Source organism: Lepeophtheirus salmonis, chromosome 4 (genome assembly GCF_016086655.4).
Source record: "Lepeophtheirus salmonis chromosome 4, UVic_Lsal_1.4, whole genome shotgun sequence".
NCBI classification, from domain to species: Eukaryota; Metazoa; Arthropoda; class Copepoda; order Siphonostomatoida; family Caligidae; genus Lepeophtheirus; species Lepeophtheirus salmonis.
In genome coordinates, this window is record NC_052134.2 from 47007578 (window position 1) to 47033275 (window position 25698).

General features: G+C 31.4%; 1 protein-coding gene, 1 long non-coding RNA gene and 3 other non-coding genes across 6 annotated transcripts; 4 read left to right on the forward strand and 1 right to left on the reverse strand.

Moving 5' to 3' along the window:
• The first annotated feature begins 4858 nt into the window (after positions 1-4858).
• LOC121116078 (uncharacterized) lies at positions 4859-7508 on the forward strand. Of its 2 annotated transcripts, none has more exons than XM_040710294.2 (4): positions 4859-4881; positions 5537-5588; positions 5696-5975; positions 7042-7508. In XM_040710294.2, exons 1-4 carry the CDS (start codon positions 4874-4876, stop codon positions 7278-7280), a joined length of 579 nt encoding a protein of 192 aa, XP_040566228.1. In that variant the 5' UTR covers positions 4859-4873; the 3' UTR covers positions 7281-7508. The 2 variants fall into 2 exon arrangements, with proteins under 2 accessions (XP_040566228.1, XP_040566229.1); XM_040710295.2 differs by lacking the exon at positions 4859-4881 and adding an exon at positions 4992-5139.
• On the reverse strand, positions 5375-5834 carry LOC121116079 (uncharacterized). Its single transcript, XR_005863759.2, has 2 exons — positions 5694-5834; positions 5375-5582 (listed from the first exon to the last, which is right to left on the reverse strand). It is a non-coding gene; the product is annotated as an uncharacterized lncRNA (long non-coding RNA).
• A 1426-nt stretch (positions 7509-8934) lies between the features above and the next one.
• LOC121117042 (U1 spliceosomal RNA) lies at positions 8935-9099 on the forward strand. The gene has a single exon (XR_005864033.1). It is a non-coding gene; the product is annotated as a U1 spliceosomal RNA (small nuclear RNA).
• Positions 9100-16662: 7563 nt separating this feature from the next.
• On the forward strand, positions 16663-16827 carry LOC121117030 (U1 spliceosomal RNA). The gene has a single exon (XR_005864023.1). It is a non-coding gene; the product is annotated as a U1 spliceosomal RNA (small nuclear RNA).
• Positions 16828-24089: 7262 nt separating this feature from the next.
• LOC121117043 (U1 spliceosomal RNA) lies at positions 24090-24254 on the forward strand. Its single transcript, XR_005864034.1, has one exon. It is a non-coding gene; the product is annotated as a U1 spliceosomal RNA (small nuclear RNA).
• The last annotated feature ends 1444 nt before the right edge of the window (positions 24255-25698 follow it).

The following is a 25698-nucleotide window of genomic DNA, read 5'->3' on the forward strand; positions in this document are numbered from 1 at the left end:
GGATGGTGATCTTACAATGGAAAAGGTCGTGCATAAATGCAGAGCGGAAGAATGTTCAAGGAGATGGGCTCTTGAGATTAAAAATGAGTCAAAGGTTCAAGTTCAGGCGATTGGAACCCGAAGATTTAGGAAAGACAAAAGACATCAGGATAAAGGGAAGCACCAGAACTTCAAACCTCAAGGATCAATAAAAAAAATTCCCAGTAGTGTGGAAAAGAGGTACACCCGAGAGACAAATGTCCAGCAAATAGCAGTAAATGCAAGGGAACTGGGCACTGGGGTAAAGTGTGCAGAAATCAGCAAAGGATGGTTCATGAGGTTGTGGAGGAATTACCTGGTTTAACAGACTATTTCATAGGAAGAGTTGAAGATAAACCAATAGCAACCCAGAATAGTAATAGGGCTTGGAGGACTGAAGTGTAAGTGGGAGGTAAACGCCTTTATTTCAATATAGATACCTGGACCGATGTAACAGTGGCAACCAAAAGCGTTTATGAGACTCATTTCAATAAATATATATTAAGAAAGCCTACGAAATTACTGAATGGACCGGATCATAAAAAGTTACCTGTGATTGATGTGTTCATAGGAGAGATTAAGAAAAGAGACAGGAAGATTCGGGAAGAACTATATATTCTTTCTTCTGGTTCTCTATTACTTGGAAAAGAGGCCAGTAGTGCCTTAGGAGTGGTCAAGTATATCCAGCAAGTAACAACGGATCCGATTAATTCTCCGGAATTCAAATCTATGTTTCATGAACTTGGTAGGTTGGAAGGTGAATACAAAATCAAAATTGAATCGAATGTGGAGCCTTACAGTGTCATGACTCCAATGAGGATATCAACTCCACTTCTACCTCTAGTAAAATAAGAATTGGAAAAGCTCGTAAAATAAGATGTTATTGAGGCGTGTGTGGAGCCATCGGACTGGTATTCTCCTATGGTAGTGGTTCTGAAAGGAAAGGACAGAGTTAGAATTTGTGTAGATCTAACCAAATTGAATTTAGCAGTGAAAAGGGAAGGACTTATGCTTCCTACAGTGGATAATAATATTTCTTTAATGGGGGGAGCCAAGTTTTTTTTTCAAAATTGGATGGCAACGCAGGATTTCATCAAGTGTGTTTGGAGGAAGAATCCAGAAAGCTTACTACTTTTATAACGCCGTTCGGGAGGTTCCAGTACAAAAGGATACCCTTTGGAATTAAATCAGGCCCGGAGAAGTTTCAGAGTGAAATCTATAGGATTTTGGGAAGTCAACAAAGAGCAGTTTGTCTTATGGATGACATTGTTGTGTTCGGGAGGAGAAAAGAGGAGCACGATGAACGACTTGTTCAACCCTTAAGGAAGTTGAAAGATCTGGAGTTACTTTAAATAAGGGAAAGTGTCGATTCGCTCAAAGCCAAATAGATTTCTTGGGTCAAATTGTTGGAGCAAATGGTGTGGAAAGCTCAAAACAGAAAGTTGAGGCGATCATGAAGATGAGAACTCCAGAAAGTGTTAGTGAGGTTAGAGGGTTGATGGGAACTGTCAATCAGCTCAGGAAATTCTTGCCAGACTTAGCAACCAGGACACAACCCATACGTGAACTTCTGAAATCTACTAATGGATGGTATTGGGGTCCGGAGCAGGGGAAGGCGTTGGAGGATATAAAGAAGAGTCTCACTAGTAAGCCAGTATTGAAAATATACGACTCGTCGTTAGAAATGAAAGTATCAGCGGACGCTTCTTCTTATGGATTGGGAGGAGTCTTCATGCAAAAGCACGATGATAGATGGGCGCCAGTGGTGTACGCTTCCAAAAGTATCTCAGAAGCCGAGCGAAGATATGCTCAAATCGAAAAAGAAGCTCTAGCGTCAACTTTTGCGCGTGACAGATTTTCGGATTACATTCTTGGTAAAGACATTTTATTAGAAACTGATCATAAACCGTTGATTCCGTTATTGTCGACGAAGGATTTAGATCAACTTCCAGTAAGGATTCAAAGATTGAGGATGAAGCTAATGCGATATTCTTTTACGCCAATACATGTGCTGGGTAAAAATTTGAATACGGCTGATACACTTTCACGATCTCCAATGGATAACAAGGAAGAATAAACTTTTTATGAAGAATTGGAATTATATGCAAATCATATATTAGAGGAATTACCTATCACCAATAGCAAGTTAAAAGAAATTATACATCATCAGCAAGAAGAGGAAGTTTGTAGACAAATTATGATCTATGCATCAGAAGGATGGCCTGATAAACATCTGGTTAAAGGACTTGTTGGACAATATTACGCTTATCGAGCAGAAATGACAGTTGTAGGAGGGTTGTTAATGATGGGAACTAGGGTAGTGATTCCTTCAACAATGAAATTGGATGTGTTAGATAGAATATATGAAGGGCATCAAGGTATTGTCCAATGTAAAGCTTTGGCTCGGAACACGATATGGTGGCCAGGATTAATGAAAAATATTGAAGAACTTATTGAAAATTGCCGGATATGTCAAGCCAACAAGAAAAATCATCCGGAGCCGTTAATGCCAACAAAGCTTCCTCAAAGGCCGTGGTAATATATCGCTACGGATGTTTATGAAGTAAATGGGAAACAGTACATTGTTCTTGTGGACTATTATTCAAGATGGATTGAGGTGGCTAGTTTACAAACGACAACATCAAAGGAAGTCATTGATAGGATGAAACGGGTATTTTCTAGATTGGGAATCCCAGATCTAGTGAGGTCTGATAACGCCAGTTATTATACATCAAGAGAGTTGAAACTATTTACAAATGAATATGGTTTCCGTCATCTTACAAGCAGTCCTGGACATTAATCAGGAAATGGAGAAGCAGAGAGAGCAGTCCAAACTGTTAAAAGACTGTTATCAGGCAGCAAGGGCCTTTATTTAGTTTTATTAAATTATAGAGCTACTCCTCTCTCCAATGAATATTCTCCATCTGAGTTAATGATGGGAAGAAAGTTAACCACAAAAGTTCCTGTAGCTGCATGCCAGTTATCTCCAATATTAATACCTAGCCAGGCTCTTCATCAGTTGGAGGAAAATAAAAAGACGGCACAAAAGATTAATTTTGATCGAAGACACGCAGCAAAACCTATGATTACTCTTCAGAAAGGAGATGAAGTTGTAATACCAGATAGAAGACAGTCTGGGATTGTTATAGGAAATTCAACACCACGTTCCTATTTCATTGAAACGGATACTGGCTCGTATGGAAGAAATCGGGCCCATTTAAATAGGATGCCATCTCCTCACCTAGAAAATTCTAAATCTAAAGAAATTAATCAGGACGCAAAAGATCTAGGTACAGCAGTTCAAAAAGAAATTGTTACTAAGTCGGGAAGGGTGTTTAAGCCCCCAGCGATCTATAATGCTTTTGTTTAAGGTTGAATTCATTCATAGAAAGGGAGATGTGGAATATGTCGTGTTTATTAGTCTCATTATGTATTATGTATGTATTTATTTATGTCTGTTTATGCTTTTGTTGTTTGTTTATCGGCGTCTCAAATGTATGTACACGTGTAAATTATAGAATAAAGTTAGTTAGTATTAAGTAATACAAGACTACACAGATCGGTCCTATGATTGCATTACTAATCAGACTTTCAGAATCTTTTTTTCAAATCGGGCCGGTATTTTTCAGCATTCATAAGTCCTAACGACTAATAAATTATTCTTCAGTCCTATGGTCCTATTTATTTATTATTATGATTATTTTTAGTCTTAGCGAGGATTGAAGAAAATATTAATATATAAATGAATAATAACTGTATAGAATGTATAATTCCTAAGTACTGTAACCTCTAATACCACAGCACCAACTTTAAACTTCAGGTATCACTTCTTTTTAAAAGAGGTTAGGAATAAAACTTCAATAGCTGAATTGATATAGTTTTAAACTAAGTAATTTCAGCTATTGCAGTTACTTTAAAAGATTTATTAGGACCGGTCCTAGGACTAACAAAATTAATAAGAACCAGTGGCATACGCAGAATTGAAATTTTCAGAAAGAAATTTCAAAAATCCACAGCTATTCACAAAAAATTAAAAATTTTGGTAGAAAATTTTAAAATTTTTATAAAGAAAAATCCACAGCTGTTTACACAAAGTCTAATTTTTTTTGAGAAAAAATTTCAAAAAACCATAGTTACTCACAGCAAATAAATGTCCTTGGAAAAAAAACCCACAGCTGTTCACAAATAAACTAATTTTTTTTCAAAGAAAATTTTCAAAATTAAATTTCAAATATTTTTGTGAGAAAAACTTCAAAATCCATAGATATTTACAAAAAATTATTTTTTATAAAAGATTAAATTAAATTCCAAATATTAAATTTTCTAGTAAAAAGCAAAAATTCCTTAATGTGGAGGTGGCTACAGCCCCTCCAGCCCACCCCCTGTGAACCCTCCGGAGCAATGGACTGATAGAACTGCAGTCGATTTATAAGACCGATTCTACAACACTAATTATATTAGAGACCAAAATTTTTTGTATGGAACAAGGTTGCGTGGTTTTCAAATGACTAAATGTAGCGTGACTTAAATTTCAAACAACATATTATTTGGCACTTTATAGAACTTGCGGCTATATACATAATTATAATTCAAAAGTAATTAGCCTATTTTCCTCATTTTATTTTTGTTTTTACATATAAATAATTGTTTTTTCTTCAAAAAAACAACTATAATTAAGATCTTTAGTTACATATTATGTACATTTTTCAATCCATACATTATTCTTATTTGTAGAAAAGAAGTTCATTAATTCAAAGCAACTCAATTAATTAAATCCAAAAAAAATGATTTATTAAAAGAAGTGTTCAAAACACCAGGCTTTTGTTTCACTGTATGAGAGCAGAAAGTAAACTGGATGTACATGTAAGTAATCTGTCTGCATGAAGGCACTCTCAGGGATTTACAATTGTGAAATGTAATATAGGCACTATAAAAAAAAGTGAAGAAAGATATTCGTCAAATTTTGAAGGTTGCTTTTTACATTTTTAGGAACACGGCACAGTGAAGGTAGTAGGTCCGAAGTAGAAACACGAAACGAGAACAAAAAGAATAATTATAACAGTAGTAATAAAACATTGAATTAATTTTTCGGACTACTTTTTGAATCATATTATCAGAGAAGTAAGTTACTCTCCGATGCTTTCTTGCTCTTTTTTATATCATATAAATAATTTCCTTCTCCATGACTTTCCTAGACAGGTATTACTGTCTATCTACATCAAATTATATTCATGCATCTTGATCGAATATTTATTTGAAGTATCGAAAAAGTTACATTGGCGTGCAAACTTCCTTACTCAGCATTCTTTATTTTTTCCCTTTAAAGTTTAATTAAAATTATTTATTAGTAAATCAATTAGAAGTGACTCATTTATTCTTTTATAATACAATACAATGATTAAATTCAAATCTATCACTACTTAAGTTATTTCTCTTATATGTTAGAGAGAATATTATTTAAAGGAAACGCAAAATACACCTTATTAAATCTTCATTATTTATTATTCTCCTCAAATAGTAAACGGAGAAGCATGTCAGAGATTTGGAATAGCATAGCTTCCAGCCTAGTGGTAAGCAAAGCATTGATTAAACAAAATTATTTATATAAATGTTCAAATGCGACAAAAAAAAATTACAATACGATAATAATTAATAAATTACTTAACCATTCTTACAGTGTTATACTTCCTCCTTCCCGGATCCAGTGACGTTTTGTGATGTTCGACGTGGAGAAGGCTGCTCCATTATGGGGCCTTCCTATGGATGTTCCACCGGCCGTGATCAAATGAGTTGTCATGTGTCTCTTTGTAATGCTCCAATGGAAGTGTTTATTCTGTTTGGGGTTATTCTACTTTTGCTGGGAATTGTTTTGCTGACTGGATGCTGCTTCTGCTGTTTTTGTTGTTGTTGTGGTAAATGCTTTGGGGCTCGGGGATCATCCATTTGTCATTTTTGTCGTAAGTGTTTTATTTATATTTTGGAATTATACTTATAAATAAAAATTTTATTAGACCAAAATCCTAAATTATTTTATTGAATCATAGAGTCAGATCTAAAATTAATTTATTAAATTAAAAAATAATACACAAAATAGGTAATTTTTTTCAATAATTCAAATATTAACCTCCCCCCTTCCCCTATAAACCGATAAAGATTGATTTTAGAGCGGAAAACTCCATTCAAATCCAAATAAATAACAAAATATTAAGGATATGAACTACTTAACAATTGAGTGCAACAAATGTTTGTGAGCATTACTTTTGATGTAATTTAACTTATTTATACTATATTCCAGAATATATTTATGACTCAAATCAAAAAATCTGTAGACTTGAAACAGATCTGATAAAAATATTTATGGAATTGACCTTTAGAGAAAATATTTGAGACTCTACTCGATACTCAATACCAAGACTTTGGAACCTACATGAAAAGGAACATAGAATATAATGACTTTGTCCCTACACTAGCTAATATCTAAAAGTAGATAATTAAAAATATCAAATTCAGTAAATTTGTTTTAACTTTGAGCCCTGCTTTCAATTTAATTATATTCATTAATCATTGCTAATATCTAAAATATCTGTATCAAATAACAACTATACATGGTATAATATACTTATATAATTATTTCATGTCATAAAATATGAGAAGGAGTAGACATAATCTCATTATTGATTATACAATTTGTAACTAGCAATGACTAAAAAAATTGATTTTTCCTTGTGATTTTAATTTCAAATCTAATTAATTTAACTTTCCAAGCCGAAAGTAATTCCCTAAGCTCTTTGATATCCAAGTAGAAAGGATTTAATTAGCTCACTTCTCTACATCAGTATCAAATTTCTTCTGCAGTATACCTGATTTTTTTAATGTATATTTTGATTTCCGATAAATATTCAAATCACGTATTTTAAAAATATTGCAAGTACACATATTTTATATATATATAGATAGATAAATAAATATCTTCCCATATTTATAACTCACATAATATATACTAACACTATTTATTTTTTCAAGCAATTCATCGTATATATCCTAGGCCAATATCCATACCCGTACAAAAAACAATTCATCACCACCATGGAATCCTAATGCCGTCTGAAGGATCTGGAAGCAATCCCTCTGTCATAGAGAATGAAACCTCAATAAATATGATTGATAATCAACCCATTACTATATATCCCACTCTAGTACCTTCTGCTCCGCCTCCCCCACCAGACTATGGAACAATGTACCCCAAAAACGATAGGGATTGATAGCTCATACATTTTGAAGAAAAAAATATATAGTAGTTCATGGAGCATTTGTTTCCTATATATGGATCTATTGGTGAATCGTTACAATCTCTCCTTCTTTTTGTGATAATTATTATTGAGGATTTAATTAATTGTATTTTTTTTTAAATAATAATTAATTAATAGTTATATTAATAGAACAATATCTCTCATTATATCTTTATATATAAATAAATATACTTGTCTATATATGGTCTATTTTATTAAATGTTTTCAATAGAGGAACTATTTATTAAATTTTATAGCAGAAAACATTAATTGAGACTCTTTTCCAACTTTAAAAATTACATCAATCATGTGTTGAGGGCTGTTTCAATCTATCTATATATAATGTAATAAATTTGCCTTTCATTGAATTTAGTGGTATATGGAGGGATCAGCAACCTATGGCACGCGGAGGCATATTCACTAGCACGCGCAAATTAGAATATATTCCCGAAGTTTGTCTATGTTTTTTACCATGATGGTTGATACTGGCCTTCCCCTGGAATATGTTTTCAGCTAGATATGAATACGATAGACATACGTTTAGATAGTGTTGTGTCAGTCCGTACATAGGGCTGAAGACTGCAGTTCCGTCTAGTTCAGTCCTAAAACATAAAAATGTTGGTCCTTGATGATGTTTATCAACTTTATTTTTTAATTATTTCTTTTGCAGACAGTCTTAAGAACCAATCCTAAGACTGGATTGGACTAGAGTCAAGAACAATCCATTACAGACTGACACACTAAGTATAGATAGTTATAAAAAACTATTTTAGATAGAATAACTCAAAGGAAGTGGCTTCTTTTGAAATGGTACCCCTTCAAAGTACTCAAAAAGTATATTTTGTTTTGTAGTATTAGATTGACAAGGGTTGATCCATTATATTTTAAAACATTTGAATGGCATAATTAGTGTCAAAGTGATTGTTCGTATAGTTGTAGTTTATTGATTAATTGTCTAGTTACGCAATCATAAAGATAAAATATCAATATCATGTATCATGTAATATTTTATAATATCATGTTAATTTTAGTTCACTTCAACTTTTATGAATATAAGTATATATACTTTATCGATTTTAATATTATACGCTGGATACTAAATGTTGTAGTAGGCGTACTCTCAATCAGAAGCTTTATATATATGTAATTTTAATTTACGAAAGTATCAACAATATTCTATAAATCAATTATTAATTTTGACTCTTAATATAATGTAATGCAATAAAATAACATCCTTGAACAAGTTTAATGGTGCTATCAACTTATGTTTTTTTGTTCATCAATGATGAATCATCATGGCTTCTATAGAAAAAGAGAAAAAGAGAATTTTCTTCTTTCCTTTTTTCTCTCCTTCCATATTCTCATGTCTCTTCTGGCCGTTAGATGGAGACACTGATGGATCAAAACCAGTTAATACGTTTTTTTGCTTGTAATCCATTAATTTGTACAAGCATGGACCTCACTTTTAAATTATATAATGTAGAACATTACATAAATAATTTGATTTTACCAGTTTATTCGTAAATTTGAAAAAACTAAGTATTAACACGTTGAAACTTAAATCTGTTGTTAGAGGTAAAAAGTAGTGTTGTATGGAATATATTGGAAAAAATGTTAGTGTATAAGCATACTTACCTGGCTAGGAGGTGAACCGTGATCAATAAGGCGGTTCCTCAGGGGTGAGGGCTTTCCATTGCACTTAGGTGGGCTTGACCTCCTCCATTATCCCAAATGTGGATAACTGGATAGCATCATTTCTGATAGTGGGGATCTGCGTGCGCGCTAATCCCCTTAAAATGCAATTATCATACTTCTGGATATTCATTAAACTACTTGACGTGAACATATTTACGCAGAATGAATAATTTCGAGTTCATAATAATTATCTAATCCGTGCATACAAACGTGACATTATAGAAACTGGATATATAAATAGTTAAAAAATGCAGATGTGTCAAATATAAGTGACAATAAAATACATCATGTTCATATATTTTTTTCTTGTATATAAACAAGATGTGTATCGTACACGAATCAAAGTAAAATCAGAGTAGGGAAATTATAGTTAATTAAGGAAGTTCTTATAAAGAATACTATTCCTTAATAAGAATAGCAGCTGCCTGTAAGTGATTAAGGGAGTGCTGAAAATGTATTAATTGTATTTTAAATGAAACCCACTTATTTTTTTAATAACATTAATGTATGAAGACTATTATATAATATAAATACTGTATAAACAAGGTGGAGATTATAAATACGGAAAACTTCAGGATAATATTCATATATTACAATACATTTCCCAAAATTAATTCACAAATCTTTTGCTCATAGATGAAGTGAAGCCAATCACTCAAACTAAACACCTCCAGCTTCAGCACAATCTCCACCTTGGCACAGGCCTTGACGTGGAACTCCTTGTCTAGTACCTCGAGAATGTAAATCTACAAGGATTCAATAGTGTTATGAGCACATTTATTGGACTCTCTCTCTCCAAGACGCCCCACATAGTGTAGTCCAAGGGGTTCCGATCCGGCGAGCTCCTTTATCTTTTGCTTAATTAAGTCTGAAGTACGTTTATTTTCTCTCAAAACAATCATGAGTCTTCCTTGCAGGTGGTCCGGACTCATCAAACTCCTTGAATGATTTGGATCGCAAACAATTGATTTGAGCAGACTCGATATGTCAAGCCCAGGTCTAAGGCACACAACAATAGCCTAACTGCATTCATAATCGTGAAGGATTTTGTATTTTATTTTATATATTTTGGTCAGTTGAATCTGATGAAGACACTTTTATTTACATAGATCTGAGGATTGCCCAGATATTGAGGTCAACATAAACTTGTTCTGGATTTTAAATTCCTACCCTGTATGTGTATTTTACAATGCATTTTAAACTAAATTTACGACCCTGATAAAGGAATAATTCTTCTATAGAACAGCTGTCCCTAGCCTTTTTAAACCATTACTCAATTTGATTCCAATGGAACCATTCCTTCTAATCCCTCACCCCATTAGTGATCCTAAACTGTTATAATTTTTGTAAAACATAACTTTTGATCTGGACCGATCCCATAGGATAATTCGGTCTAGATTGGTCCTACTAAATATTTTTCTCATTTGAAAATCGGTAGGTGTCAGGAATCATCACCAGAATGCATTTGCAAGTGGGGGGGGGGATTATATAATGTCGGTGTCATTAGGGGGCTTACACATAATTTTATTTGGTGGAAGGGGCAGAGCCGTGACTATAATTTTTGGAGGCGTTTGGCTCTTTTGACAAATTTTATTAATGCCAAATTTGACATATAACTTTTTTTTTTTAATTTGTAGTTAAAATTTTTGGAAAAGAGGAGGGCAAGATGAACAAGTTTTCTCACCCGAATATCGATGCCCTGAAGTGCGTGATCACGTAGAAGTGGAACTCGAACTTCATCAAGAACAGCAGTGCTTGAGTTATTCCCCGTATTGAAGCGATCATTCAGAATGGAGGGAGAAATATTGAATAAAAAGTGTGGAAAATTGTGGAATTACAAACTTTTGCTTCAAAAGTTTGCCATAAAAATGGCACAAAATAAAAATATAGAGACGTGAAAACGGCTTTTAAAATTTTTGAGTCCTACCTCTGTTGAACAAATTACAAAATCTGTCTTTGCTTCCTATATATGCCGAACTGAAAATATAAATACCTTTCTTGTTTCAATGTATTTCTGTTTTCATGGTCTTAACTAATAATGTGCCGCGAGCTGAATTTTGCTGCATTAGTATTTTCGAGTTTCTAAAAAGACACACGAGGAATTACAATCTTTACTCGTTATTCGCTTGAATACTCAGCCTAACACTTGCTAAAAAAAACTCGTCAAACAAAAAAAATCATATTTTTAAAAGAATTATTGAAACTTGTAATTTAAAAATTGTTTTTGTTATTTATTTTCTAAGCTTAAAAAATAGTTAAAATGATTTGAATGGTATTCATAAGCCTAACTCAACAGTTTATATAGTCTACACATCAACATTTACTTTAGTTTAGTTACAACTTACAACTGATATATTTTTAGTGGCACTGATGCTGATTGCAATGAATACATATGATAATATGTAGAAAAATAAAAGTATTTAGATGGCTAATCATTATTTTTTACATATTCATCCTTAAAGTGGGAAAATTGAAGTCAAAAAATTTAAATGTACATAGTACTTTGTACATTTGTATATGAATTTATTTAAAAATAAAAAATTGTGACTATATTATTAATCATTTTCCTATTAAGTATTAATATCTACTATTTCAAAGAGGATACATTTTCACAAATTAAAAAATAATCTATATAAATAAACCTAAAAAAATAATAAATGTACAATTCAAAAGTGTATTTAACTTTAAAATGGAAAAAAATGTTTATTTATAGAATTTCACAATCTTCAAGTTCAAGTACTGATTTGAAAAGATAAAAAGGACCGTTAGAATTACCATTAAAATTCTTAATGCCCAATTTCTCAACACAAGAAATTAATTGTTCCCCTTAAGAAAAATTATTTATCGAATACAATACATATTAAAATTTTAACCAATAAATCAACTTTGAAGAAGTAACCACTATTTAAAAAAAAAAGATAATGATAGTTTCGAAGATAATAATCTAGTACCAAAATGCTGCAAGTGCTAGAGGAATGGAGATTATGTTTAAACTTGAATCTCAAATATGCCAAACGAATTATATCATAATTATAGTCTTAATAAATAACTATTAACTATAGCTTAGTTATTTTAGTAATAGATTATGTGAGGTGATATGATGAATGTATGGGAGTCTTCCGAGAAAGGTCGGCTTTGACACTTTAGCAACTTGTTCTGCATGTACCCCTCCTTAACCAAGACACATGAGTTTAAGCTAGCTTACTTGGGAGCTGTGGTGTTCTACGAACACCAACAGACGGACGTAACGGACCGGAGTAAAGCCAATAAGAATACCTTTTTATTGGGGGTACAATCATACACTAAATATATATTCTATAAGAGATTACACTTAAAAAGGATGTACATAGACATAACTATTAAAATATATCAACACGTAAAACAAAAGGTACATTACTATCTATTTAAAACAAATCCCTACGTCATGAGCTAAAAGTATATCAAAGACAAAACATAACAGGAGCAGAGTGCGTAATAAGTAGCATTTATCATGATGATCAGTTATTATTAATAACTGATCATCATGATATATGCTGCCACTTATGTGAAGTTCCGATTTAATTTAATTAACTACCGGTCTCCTTATTTTTGACAATAATTGTAATAATATAATTAACTAATTTTTTTTTAGACTAGAATTTGATATAATATAAGATATTGATAAACAAAAAATACGTGTTACCCTCTTCAGTATAAATAAATAAATGAATTTATATGAAAAGCGACATCTAGCAAAAAAATATGAAAAAAACTGACAATACTATTTTCTCAGGCTAACAACCACGTTTCGCTACTTGGTTTAAACCTTTAATTCAGCCAAGTTTGTCGTTTATCTATTGGTCTGAGGGGGAAAAAAGTCAATATGTTTCTACATAGAGTTTCCTCTGGAAAAGCATAAATATTAAATTTCACAAGAGAAAAAGAAGTCAGTCTAGGAGCCCCAAGTTTTGACGAGTTCTGAGGTTTTGATGGGTTCCGAGTTTTTGATAAGTTTCGAGTAACATTCGGTTTTTTATGACTACTGTTCCAGTTTTTGTGTTGTTTTTATTTACTTCCTAAAACTCGAGTAGCAATTTACGAGCTTTGCTCGTGGCACATCACTAGTCTTAACATTCAAAAATTGCACGTCGATTGTCATTTAAACTAACATTATAAATTATTTTATTTATACTATAATATTTTTTTTACGTTCGTATTATTTTGCCCCTGTCTAAATCATAAATTTTTTCTTGTTAGGATTTCTTCTTTCATTAGAGTGAATTATATTACCAGTGATGTAAATCCAATGAATTTTTTACCTGGTCATACTTTTTTGGAATTGGAAATCTCAAGAATGAATTTTCTTTTCCTTAGCAGTTGTAATTAGTGGTGGGAATTATGATTCCTTTTAGTGAATTGAATCAGTTTTAAGATGCCCCCCTTCCCCTTGCTCCAATAAAAATATACATTTTAAAAATATTGTGGATAAAGGTATTCATTCGCATCGAACTGTATACCATCCAAATTAGTATTAATGAATACACACTGGCTGACTTTAGTTGGACTCAGACAATTTCTTCGTTCAGAAATTATTTTTCCTCTCAAGCTGAAGACATGCTCCGATGGGACAAATCAGGGGTACCCACAGGAATATCCAAAAACTTAAATTTTTTGAAAAAGAAATCAAAAAACCACAGCTTTTTACAAAAATATTTTCAAAAGTCCAGAGTTGTTTACAAAAAATTTCAAAAGTCCAAAGGCATCAACAAAAAATTATGAAACCCACACCTGTTTACAAAAATGTATATTTTTTCTTAAAAAATTTCAAATATTAAATTTTTTTCTTAAAATTTTTTAAAATATATATAGCCCTAAACCAAAAATCAAAAATTACATTTCAAAAATCCACAGCTAGTCACAAAACAATTTCAAAAATTAAATTTGAAATAATAAATTTTTTGAATTTTTTTTCATAAAATCATCTTTTCATACAAAAATAATTTTTTTGGAAAAAATTTCAAATATTAACTTTTGCTGTGCTGCCTAATTTTCCCGAATGACATATTTTTTATTTATTAAAAAGCAGAAATTCCTTAAATTTTTTTTAAGGGGGCGGGGGAGGCTACAGCCCCTCCAGCCACCCCCTTTGGACACCCCTGATCCACATCCAAGCTAGTTCCAAAATTGCCTATTGAAAAGGATGATCCAGGGATCGCTCTAGAGAAGGAGTATGCACTACTTAGCCAAATTAAGTTTGATAGGAAAATAAAGAATTTATCAGATAAATGTAAGGTTGCAAAACCAATTAATAAGCTTTGATCATTAAATTCATAAATTTCGATGGAGTTTCTATTTATAAATAAATAAATATCCCAAGTAAAGTTGTAAAGTCTAATTTTTTCCTATAATTTCGTCTATAAGTTTCATTATAAATCATACATATTAATATAATATCAGTTAATAGCTATGTTTTCGCATTGATTTTAAGAATGGTGAGCTTCTTTGTTGATTATAGAAATTATCACAAGTTGATGATTGAATCACACTCATATTTAATTAATCCCTTGTGTTCTAAATTTGAAACAGCTTTTATAACATTAGTATAAAATCATATAGTGTAATACTAAAATTAATACAATACCACATTAATTGCCATCGTCATGGATAGATAATCATAATTTGGATGCAGTCTCCAGCATGATCAAATGGTCTTTGAAAGTTAAACACTTAATCCGTCTCTACTAAATTTTATAAGCCATTATAAATTATGAGAATAATTGAAAAACGACCTAAATAGGAGAAAATAAGTATTTGATGCCTTGCCTATTTTGTCACTGACAAGGAAAAGAGCTCTCTTTTTTAATTGCAGATTTATTTTAACTGTGAGGGACATTTGATTATATCAACAAAAATGTTTGAAGGAAGAAAAATGTTGGCCATGTGAACTGATGGGCCCAAGGCAGGTTAGATTCTTTCACAGCCGCTTCTCTGAGCATCAATGATCCCTTGTAATATCCCATAAAACACTCAGGTTCGCTAGATAACTCGATGCAAAAGTTCGCATTTCAGTTCAACATTCAATATATCCAAAAACTTCCCGATCGTATGAATAATAAACATAACATCTTTAACTTGTCCTCTAATTAAACCATTATTAACATAGCGTTCATTTTTAGTTATAAATGACTATGAGTAAGGATAACCTACATATCTGTGGGCCGGGATGTATTTTTAGATATTAGATGGTATTCATGATACTCAAGGAAACGGCTATGGTGGAATTTTTTCATTCAATAGTTTGAGTAGATTCAATTGAACTGCTACCTGTATGTACGAAATACGAATAATCTCATCTATAAAGTTATTTTGAAGATTCGTTCTATTGTGATTCATTTCTCTGGTGAATCAGTCAATTTGTTAAAACAGTTCAGTTGGTGACTTTGGAGTAGGTGGTGTGCGGGAATTAGAGTGCACTCAAAGTATCAAGCTACCGTGTGATATTTTAATATATTCATATTTCATAATAGCTTAACAAAAAGTCAAAGTGGATAGAAATACTTCAATGAGGTTGACTGATAAATTATGTATATCGGAAACTTACGGTATCAACGAACGAATCAGTAATCATTTATGCTGCATGCAACTGAGTCGGTGCAGTACGTTCACTAAAAGAGTTGTTCAAAAGAACAAATTGTTAGCGAACGACACAGCACTAGTCGTCAATAAGATTTAATAACTGGGTAGTGAGCATCCTTTCGTGTATAGATTCAATTACATTCAAAACCTGTATGAATATTCGCGTGTGCTCATAAAAGACCTTGAGTATTTCTTGCTGAGTTATAATTGTAAGTCATTAATGGACCCAAAGTAGATCGACATCGGAGTAATTCTTGTCAATGTCCTGGTTTATTTCCTTCTCTTCCCTTGGAATATCTGATCTCCTCTAAAACATCCCTCATATTGTCATGGTTGCCATGTTGATTTTCAGTTTCTTTTATTTTAATATGGTCACAGGATTTTCATCACTATGATTGTATTATGTCCCATGGGAATATTAAAAAGAACCCGAATATTGACGGGGTAACATTGAAAATTTGAAAAAATGTTTTTGTAAGAGATCAACTTAGCTGGCATGACGTTTTAATAGATAAGCTGTGAGCATCCCTGAGAGTGCTGGAAAATAAGTAAACTTAAATCCTACTACGTATAATATTATAAAGGAAGAACTGAGGCAAGAATATATCGCTAATTCAAATCTGTGTCCAATGAGGAATTACACATATGATAATAGTAACTGGAAAGATTGCACAAAAATGTATGTATTGGGGGAAATGATTCCGGCGTCACTTGCTCTTACAGAAAAAAAAAAAGAAAATAAGAGAAACTCCTTTTTTCTCTTCTTCTCTTCCATATAATCATGTGTCTTCCGACCGTTAGATAGAGACACTGATGGATCAAATCTGGTAAATACGTTTACTTGCCTATAATCTGTCTATCTGTACAGGTATGGATCTGACTTTTAAATTATATAATGCAGAACTTTACATAAATTATTTCATTTTACGAGTTTATTTATGAATACCATAAAAAGTAGTATTAACACGTTGAAACTTAAATCTGTTGTTAGAAGTAAAAAGTAGTGTTGTATGGAATATATTGGAAAAAATGTTGGTGGATAAGCATACTTACCTGGCTAGGAGGTAAACCGTGATCAATAAGGCGGTTCCTCAGGGGTGAGGGCTTTCCATTGCACTTAGGTGGGCTTGACCTCCTCCATTATCCCAAATGTGGATAACTGGATAGCATCATTTCTGATAGTGGGGATCTGCGTGCGCGCTAATCCCCTTAAAATATATTAATCATCTATTAGAACGTTCATTGTAGAACTTGCCGTGAGCTACATGAGGCAGATTGAGTTATATCGAGCTGTTATGATACACTAACGTAAGCACTTTTATCCCCCAAAATATCTCATTAGTCTTTTTGTTTTTTAATTTATAATCTACAGATTTCCAAGCGTATTGCCTTTCTCTCCCCGATACTATTTTCAATAGTAGTATACTTCGGCACAATAATGAAGAGGCATCAATATCCCTCCAACTTTTTATTATTATAATCTTTTTAGAGCGAGGGGGGTCAATAACTAACAGTATAATCGGGATTAAGGCACTGATAATATATAATCATGTTGAAAAATAATATTGTTGTTTTTATTCATGTATCGTACACGAGTGTAGGACAATCAGATTTTTAATATAATTAATAATCAGGCTCTAGAAATTACTGTTCATTGATGAGAACACTCTTATTAATATTATTTGCCTCTTAATCAATAATGAGTTTTGGAGTGGAGAAATTGTGTTATAGGGAGTAAAGCCTTATATAATTTAAATAACAGTGGTGCATAGAGAAGAATTATACATAATAATATTATTGTATTATATAATTTTATTATGTATTTTTAATCAAATTTACAACACAGATGCGTAAATGAAGAATTGTGTTACCCCTTTCTTTACAGCAGCTATTCTTAGCCTTTTTACCAATATTACTTGAGTTGCATAAATCATGTGTTTATATCACCCTGTATGACTTCGAAGATTATTTTAAGACACCTTTGAATAGAACAAGATCTATACAGGAGGAAAGTTTATCTTAAGAAGGATAAAGTGTGTGTATATTTTTGTCGAAAAAACCAAAGGAGTCAATTATCGAGTTAAGAGCTTTAGTTGATATAGGAAGGAAAATCCCCGTACGTACTTTTGAATCCCTTCTTAATTTAAGCTTGACATTAAAATCCCCTGTAATTATAATAAGTCTGCTTGAAATATTGGACTAGAGTTTGGAACTAAAATATTCAGGATCATCATCAATATTCGAGCCTATATTTCTAAACTGTCATTACGAGTGTCCAAAAATTAGCATATTGCATTTATATGTTTTCCGTCTTAGTACTCTAATTCTATACTTAGGGACATTTTATTTTTGACAAATATAATGAGTAATGACTCTTCCATCGAATGTACAAAGTCACTATTAAACAATTACAAGGATGAATAATAATACCGTAAAACAATTTTTTCCCCCGATATACATCGTATGTAGCAATACAATTATATCAGTGTTAAATAGGAATTTCAATCGTCCGGATACAATAATTTTTGTTTGAGATTTCTTAAAGAGTTTACATTTAATGAGAAGATTGAAACCAAGGTAACTTGAACTACATCAAAACTATGTTTTTTTCTTATTATTATTTTTTTGAGGTTAAATCACTTCATTTTGGCATTTGGTGTGTTTCTTAAAAAAGTTATTTTCGGATTAGTTCTTAATCTTGTCGATAAAACATTTATCATCGATATATCTAAAGGAGATTTTCCTATTTGTAAAGGGCTAAAAAGGTTTTTATTTACTTTTATTGTACTATCACCATTCGTGGTTTCATTTTTAGTTTGTTCTACTCAATACCTTGCTCTAAAGTGTCAGGAGGATTGGATTTGAACATTTTTGCCTTGAACGTGTCCCCCTTGTAACGCTTTTGCTTTGTGACATCTTCGCCTTCTCCCGTTTTTTCCTCGCGAGGTTTTTACCTTGAGATTTTTTGCCTATGATAATAATAAAGAAAATCCTACTTCTTTTTAGTTATATAAGTTTGTTAATGGATTTGATCCCTTGAGTTCCAGCTTTCAGAAATTTGTAACAAAAAGGTAAACAGGCTAGACAATCCATGCCATGAAAATATATTATAATCTTTATTTATATCGAGGATTCTACGAGACTTATAGATAAAGATGGGGACTTCGTCCATGAAAGTCAACATAGATTTGTGAACATGATAAATAATATATTTACATTAATTTATCACAATCATAGATTGTGCTATGTTCACCTCGACTCTTCACTTGAGCTTCCTTCCCTGAGCCTCGGAACTAAATTATCTTGCAATCTTTTGTTTTTATATCTTATGCGCATTTTGGGATTCTATGTGTGAACCAACTCGTTTCTTTATCACAATTAACCATCTTCCTATTAATGTGTTGATCTTGAATTCTAACGAATGGAAGAAAAACATAGTTTCAAGACCCTTCCTAAATAAAGCATCCTTTTTAATGGTTGATAAAGACAAGAGCCCGATTGATCTACAGAGAAATCGAGCTTTGAGGATTGAGTAAGACAAGGATATCTTCACAGTTTGAGGTTTAAAGTTGGAATATCATTTACTAATATTAGTAACTATAATTATTATTTCACAGTCATTTTTAAACCTATAAAAACTCAAAAAGTCCATTTCTAGAATGGGATATTGATCATCGGGGACAATTTAATTTCAATCGAATAACCTTCTTAAAGAGCGAATCGAAATAGATGATAATAATTTTCGTTTTAGTAAGTATCTATTATAAAAATAGAATACAGTCAAGATTTTATTTAATAATCTTAAAGTGTGGACTAGGGTTTCTCATTTTTGGATGATCTGTTAATTTGGTTTTCTGTTGTATATTAATGAAAAATAATATGTTTCAGTCTTCAAAGGTTGTATGTGTGACCACTCTAGCCATTTGAAAATGACATTTTTAGATTGGATTGATATATTTGTATTGTTTTATCTACTGTTAAATCAATTGATAGAAAATCGACACTCTCAAATAACCTTAAATTGCAAACAAGGGTCATGCTCATATTTTGAGTGAAATGATCAAATATAAAGGTACATACTCACGGCACAAAGGTACACCACCCAACACTAAATTAATATAAATTGATTCAATAATATCTTAACAACTAAGTTTAAGTATTCATTGATTGATTCCAGGATTTATAGTTAATATAAGGATTAAAATATTGGTGATACAATATATAAACTGTTTTGTAATATATTATATTGTTGGCTCGTGGGAGTTATGAGGAACTTAATATTATTATTATTTTTTTGTCTATGTCTGAGCCAGATTAAAATTTAAATATTACTATTAGCTATTTTCAAAAAGATTGTCTTTACTATATAAATTGTAAAGAGGTGAGGGGCCATACCTCCCTATGGCGTCACGGTGGCCTGGAAACTGTAGTACAAATTACTTCATGAGTCATATAATATATATATAATGTATCATCGACCCAATAAATACATAGGTATAAGTCGGAAAAAAACCCAGAAAGAAAATGATATAAAATTTTATATTAACACACTTTTCTAAAGCTATTTTCCTAATGCACATGTCAAGTTTAAAGATTGTAGTATATAATCAATTTTTATTTAATCAGATTTGTTTCAATATATTACTAACATACCAGTGTTTGAACTAAAACTCTATGCAGTCCTGCTAAAATATCAAACAACCCTGTTAATTTTTCAAATGAAACGATAATTTTAGGTGTAATAGAGGATATTTTTTAATCATAATTATGAATTACTTTGACTCGGAAAAGTAATATATATAATTATGTTCACTCAAGACTAATCCTTCCATCCCGAATGAAAGAGTTGTAAATGTTTTTGTTTTTTTTCAAGTATTAATAGCTATAACAATTCAAAATAAAATTAGTTAAGATTTACTTTAGTATAATAAAAATGAATAAAACCTTAACAGAAAGTATATTTGTTTATCATATAAATAAAGACTTATATTTCAGCCATTGTACCCAGCATTAGTCATTAATCATTACCATGCACAATCTAAAATAACTTAGAGAGAGAGATGATATCAATACTTATACCAAAATGAAAAAGTTAATTATACACTGGATTTAATATTAAAGTTGGTATGGAATAATGTGATACGAAAAACCGTGTCCTCACCTAAGAAGTCTAATAATTTAAAGATGCTCAAGAATATAATTTAGTAAAACCTACAAAAATAGATTTTTATACCTAAAAAAACTATTAGTTTTTAAAAATCATAAATTTGTGAGCGTTTTATTAAATTTATATAGTCCATTAATTCAAATTGATGTACTAAAATAACAAATACAGAAGGGAAATATAATTATTTCACCAATGATACATATACATAACTATGATTAAATGAAGAAAAATGATTTCAAACAATTATAGAAATAAATACGTCAATCATTAATACATTTTTCGGTGATATATCTACAATCTATCGACAAAAATCAAAAACTAAAGACCCAATGAGAGATTTTATAGTGAAATAATAATAAATATAATCCTTGTTATTTCTCTACAGATGCCTCATTTCGTCTTTAGTTTAGTCTGAAGACATACTCTCTATTTGAGGTAACTTTGTGAGATATCTGGAAAGATCGAGATGCTAGATTGTATTGTCCGATATAAGTGAATATATTCTAGCCCATCAGAGATATCTACGGTTCCAGCCAAATGCGGAGAAGATTCTCTTGATGCCTTTGGAAGGTTGGCCGACTAATTACACGATTTTCCAATATATGTCATATTAATCAACATTCAAAATAACCCTAGTTTGTTCAGTCTTGATCTAATAAACTTCACACTACACAAACAGTTATTTTATTCTTTGATTTTTCATTTTTTGAATATCCCTCCAAAGAGAAGAGGAGTTTTTAATTATATATTTATGCTTTATTAATTATTATTATAATAATAAATGTATAATTTAAGATACAATGGTCAATTATTGACAGAGGTGGGAACTTGGACTCAAACTATCTACTCGAGTCCATATTTTGAAGGCGATATCACAATCAAAGACTCCAAACTTGACTTGGTATTCATAGTTAATTAACTCCTCCGACTCGACTTAGACTCCGAAGCAAGTATATTGTGGACTCAAGAAAAGCCTCAACACTATGGACCCTATATTATAGTTATGGACTTGAAATGAGCTTGAATGACATCTGAGGACTTAATGAAAATATTCAAGGACTTGGACATTACTTGGACTTGCAGCGTAAGGACTTTTTCCCCTACTCTGATTAATGTTGTATTGTAAGCTGGTGAAGTGGAACTGACTCTCCGAAATCTTTGGAGGTTATGCTGAAAGATATATGTAGAAAGGATAAGACACCTTAGCATTCAAGTGTGGACTCATTACATTTTTGAATAATTATTTATAAGACGACCTATCGAAAAACAAATCCTGCTGTTCTACATGCCATGGCTATTAAAAAGAAGCAAACGAAAAACATTATAGTTCCATCAATTTTTGTACCTGAAACACACCTTGCGAAAGGTGAAATACGAATTATCCATCTTCTGAAGCAAGACGCAGTAAATAATTATTAAATAAACAAATAGACTCATTTCACTCACTCCAATCGACTCAACAATTTGTCAAATCTCCAATTAAGGTTGTTTTTAGAGCAATAGCTTACTTTTTATTCTAATGAAACCCGTAAGAAGCTTCCAGTGCCAAAGTTTGTGGATATTGTGAGGTCAAATAAAGTTAGGATTGTTGATGCCCTTCATAACGTCTTAGCTTATATGGAAGTAATTCTTGGGGAGGAAGACTATAATGTGGAACCAAAAGAGGTGATTACGAAAATTTAAGAATTTATTTCTTCTTATGTCTTGTATACCAATAAATTAAAATTTGGCAATTTTGCTCTCTTCACGATCAATGAGGATAGAAGAAGACTAGTATATACAATGTACCTATTTCATAAGTGCAATGTGACTAGTAATAACACGTAGTAAAATTATAATATAATTTCTTAATTAAGTGAATGAATAGCATAGAAACGTCTAATTTCATAGTTAAAAGCTATGGTCCCCATGTTAATGTCCAAGAAAATAGGAAACGCAAGAAACATAGTGATCCTTAGTACCCAAAAATTATTGTATTTAATATTATAATTTGCTACACGAAATTGTAGCAAGTAAATGAACATTTCATATCTGTATTCAGAGTGAAAAATTATCTTTATTCACCTAAATTTTTTTCTGTGAGGGCATTTATAAAAATTATTAGCATATTTTTAAAACAGGAGTCTTGAATGTATTATTATTGGTTTATAATGTCCATAAATTATTTTCTACATTATAGATGTTGTTTTATTGAACATCTAAGAACATAATCTTCATGTATATCTTTGTTCCTTGGCTTGTCTCCAAATCATGCCAAATATTCAAAATTTATTTATTGAAGGTTTCCCCACAGCAAAAAACGAGGTGTGATTTCAATCTCCGTGCTTTATTCCCTGGTTTAGCAAAGGAGAAAACCTGAATCATCATCTTGTTTGACATTTTGTTTCAAATTTCTCAAAGCTAGAATACAACGGTGACGAGTCCAGTAATAAGCATATATAACTAAGATACTAGAATAAATATGGATTTGGTCATCTTTCGATATATCTATAGTTGAGGGGTGCATCAAATTATTATCATTATTAAAATCCTGGTCTTTTTCTTCCATTGGCAGCATATCGTCGTTTCTAATTTGAAGCACTGACTCATTATGATTTCCCTACTTCTGGATTAGTACGGATTTATACTCCACTATTTGGAGTTTCTAGCTGGCACAATTATGTTTAGTGTGACCAAATTGAAAACATCGCTGACATTATTGTGGGACACACCTTAATCTTGCATTTATTCGATTATAGCCTTCAAAAAATTATATGAAAATAATGTTTTGAGGATTAGTGGAAAAGGGGAGCTTGATGATCTAATAACAATTAGACATTTCCTCCTCCAGAAAAAAAACCAGACCAGTTGGCAATTAACAAATTATGTTCTAACTATGTCATTATTATTCAAATAAATAATAAATATAATTATAATAAATAATAATCTAATAATGTGATAAATATATAGAATCTGCTAAAGTTTTTTTTTTTTGTGGTTTTGCACTATAGTCAAAGAAGAAGAAAAACATAAATTTCCTTTTCCTCTCCTTCCATATTATAATGTTGCTTCTTGCCGTTAGATAGAGACACTGAGGGATTAAATCCGGTTAATATGTTTATTTGCCTAGAATCATTTTTGCTTTTACACGTATGGACCTGTTTTTTAAATTATATAATGTAGAAATAAAATAAATTATTTCATTTGTCGAGTTTTTTCGTGAATTTGATATAACGAAGTATTAACACGTTGAAACTTAAATCTGTTGTTAGAGGTAAAAAGTAGTGTTGTATGGAATATATTGGAAAAAATGTTGGTGGATAAGCATACTTACCTGGCTAGGAGGTGAACCGTGATCAATAAGGCGGTTCCTCAGGGGTGAGGGCTTTCCATTGCACTTAGGTGGGCTTGACCTCCTCCATTATCCCAAATGTGGATAACTGGATAGCATCATTTCTGATAGTGGGGATCTGCGTGCGCGCTAATCCCCTAAAAATGTATTAATCATCATAGGGGTTTTATCAAGATTTAGTTGATGACAATGTCGTATTTATTTGAAGTGCTGCATTTCTTATGTTTTCAATAGATGTAAATTATACTTTTCGACAAATTAATGAAGAGGCATAATGAAGTGTTATTCTTTTTAGGGGTGTTCGATAACCAATAACATAATCGGGATTACACAACTGAATATGCATCTCTGATAATTATGGTAGACAAAATATTTATTAATGGTGAAAAATGGAATATTTATTTTCATTCTTGTATTTTACACGAATCAATTAATTATTAAATAATCATGCTCTAAAGATTAATGTTCATCAATGAGAAAACTCTTGTTAATATTATCTACCTCTTAATGAGTTTTGGAGTTGAGAAATTGTGTTATTGTGTTTATTGAAGGGAGTAAAACCTTATATAAGAATATTATACGTAATTATATTAATGCAGTATGTAAGTATTCTATAATTTTATGATGTATTTTTAATCAAAGTTACGACAGATTCCTATATGAATAATTGTTTATCCTTTACAGCAGCTATTCTTAGCCTTTTTACCAATATTACTTGAGTTGCATAAATCATGTGTTATATCACCAACTTCAAAGATTATTTTAAGAAACCTTTGAATAGGACAAGATCTATACAGGAGGAAAGTTTATCTTAAGAAGGATAAAGTATGTGTATATTTTTTTTGCGTGACTACCAGTGTCGGGAAAAACCAAAGGAGTAAATTTTCGAGTTAAGAGCTTTTGAATCCCTTCTTAATTTAAGCTTGACATTAAAATCTCCTGCAATTATAATAAGTCTGCTTGACATTATAGACAAGAGTTTGGAACTAAAATATTCAGGATCATCATCATTTGAGCCTATATTTCTACACAGTCATTACAAGTGTTCAAAAATTTGCACATGGCCTCTAAAAGTTTTCCGTCACAGTACCACAATTCTACACTTAGGGACATTTTATTTTTGATAAAAACTTTCGAATTCATTAAGTCACTATAAAACAACGAAAAGTATGAATAATAACATCGTACACCCCATTTTTTCCCCTAAGATATATAGTGTATCAAACAACACAATTATATCAGTGTTCATTAGGAATTTTAATCCTCAGGACAGATTAAATTTCAATTTGAGACTTTGCAGCGTGTTTATATATAGATAAAAAAAATGGAATCAGCTTTGACAAGAGAGAAAGGAGAAAAGGATATAATCAAGGGCATTTGCTAGAATTACTCCAATGGCTATCCCCAATTCTACTCTTAGTCCAACAAGGACTTAAAATTATAACTCCGCAATAAATCTTCAGGATTAAGCTCCGTCTTTTATGAGCTAACACAAATGTTCAAACAGGTTTTGAATATGATTGAACTCAGGAATTAAATAATAATGCCAACTGCTAAGGAAAACAAAATTCCTTCTTTATACT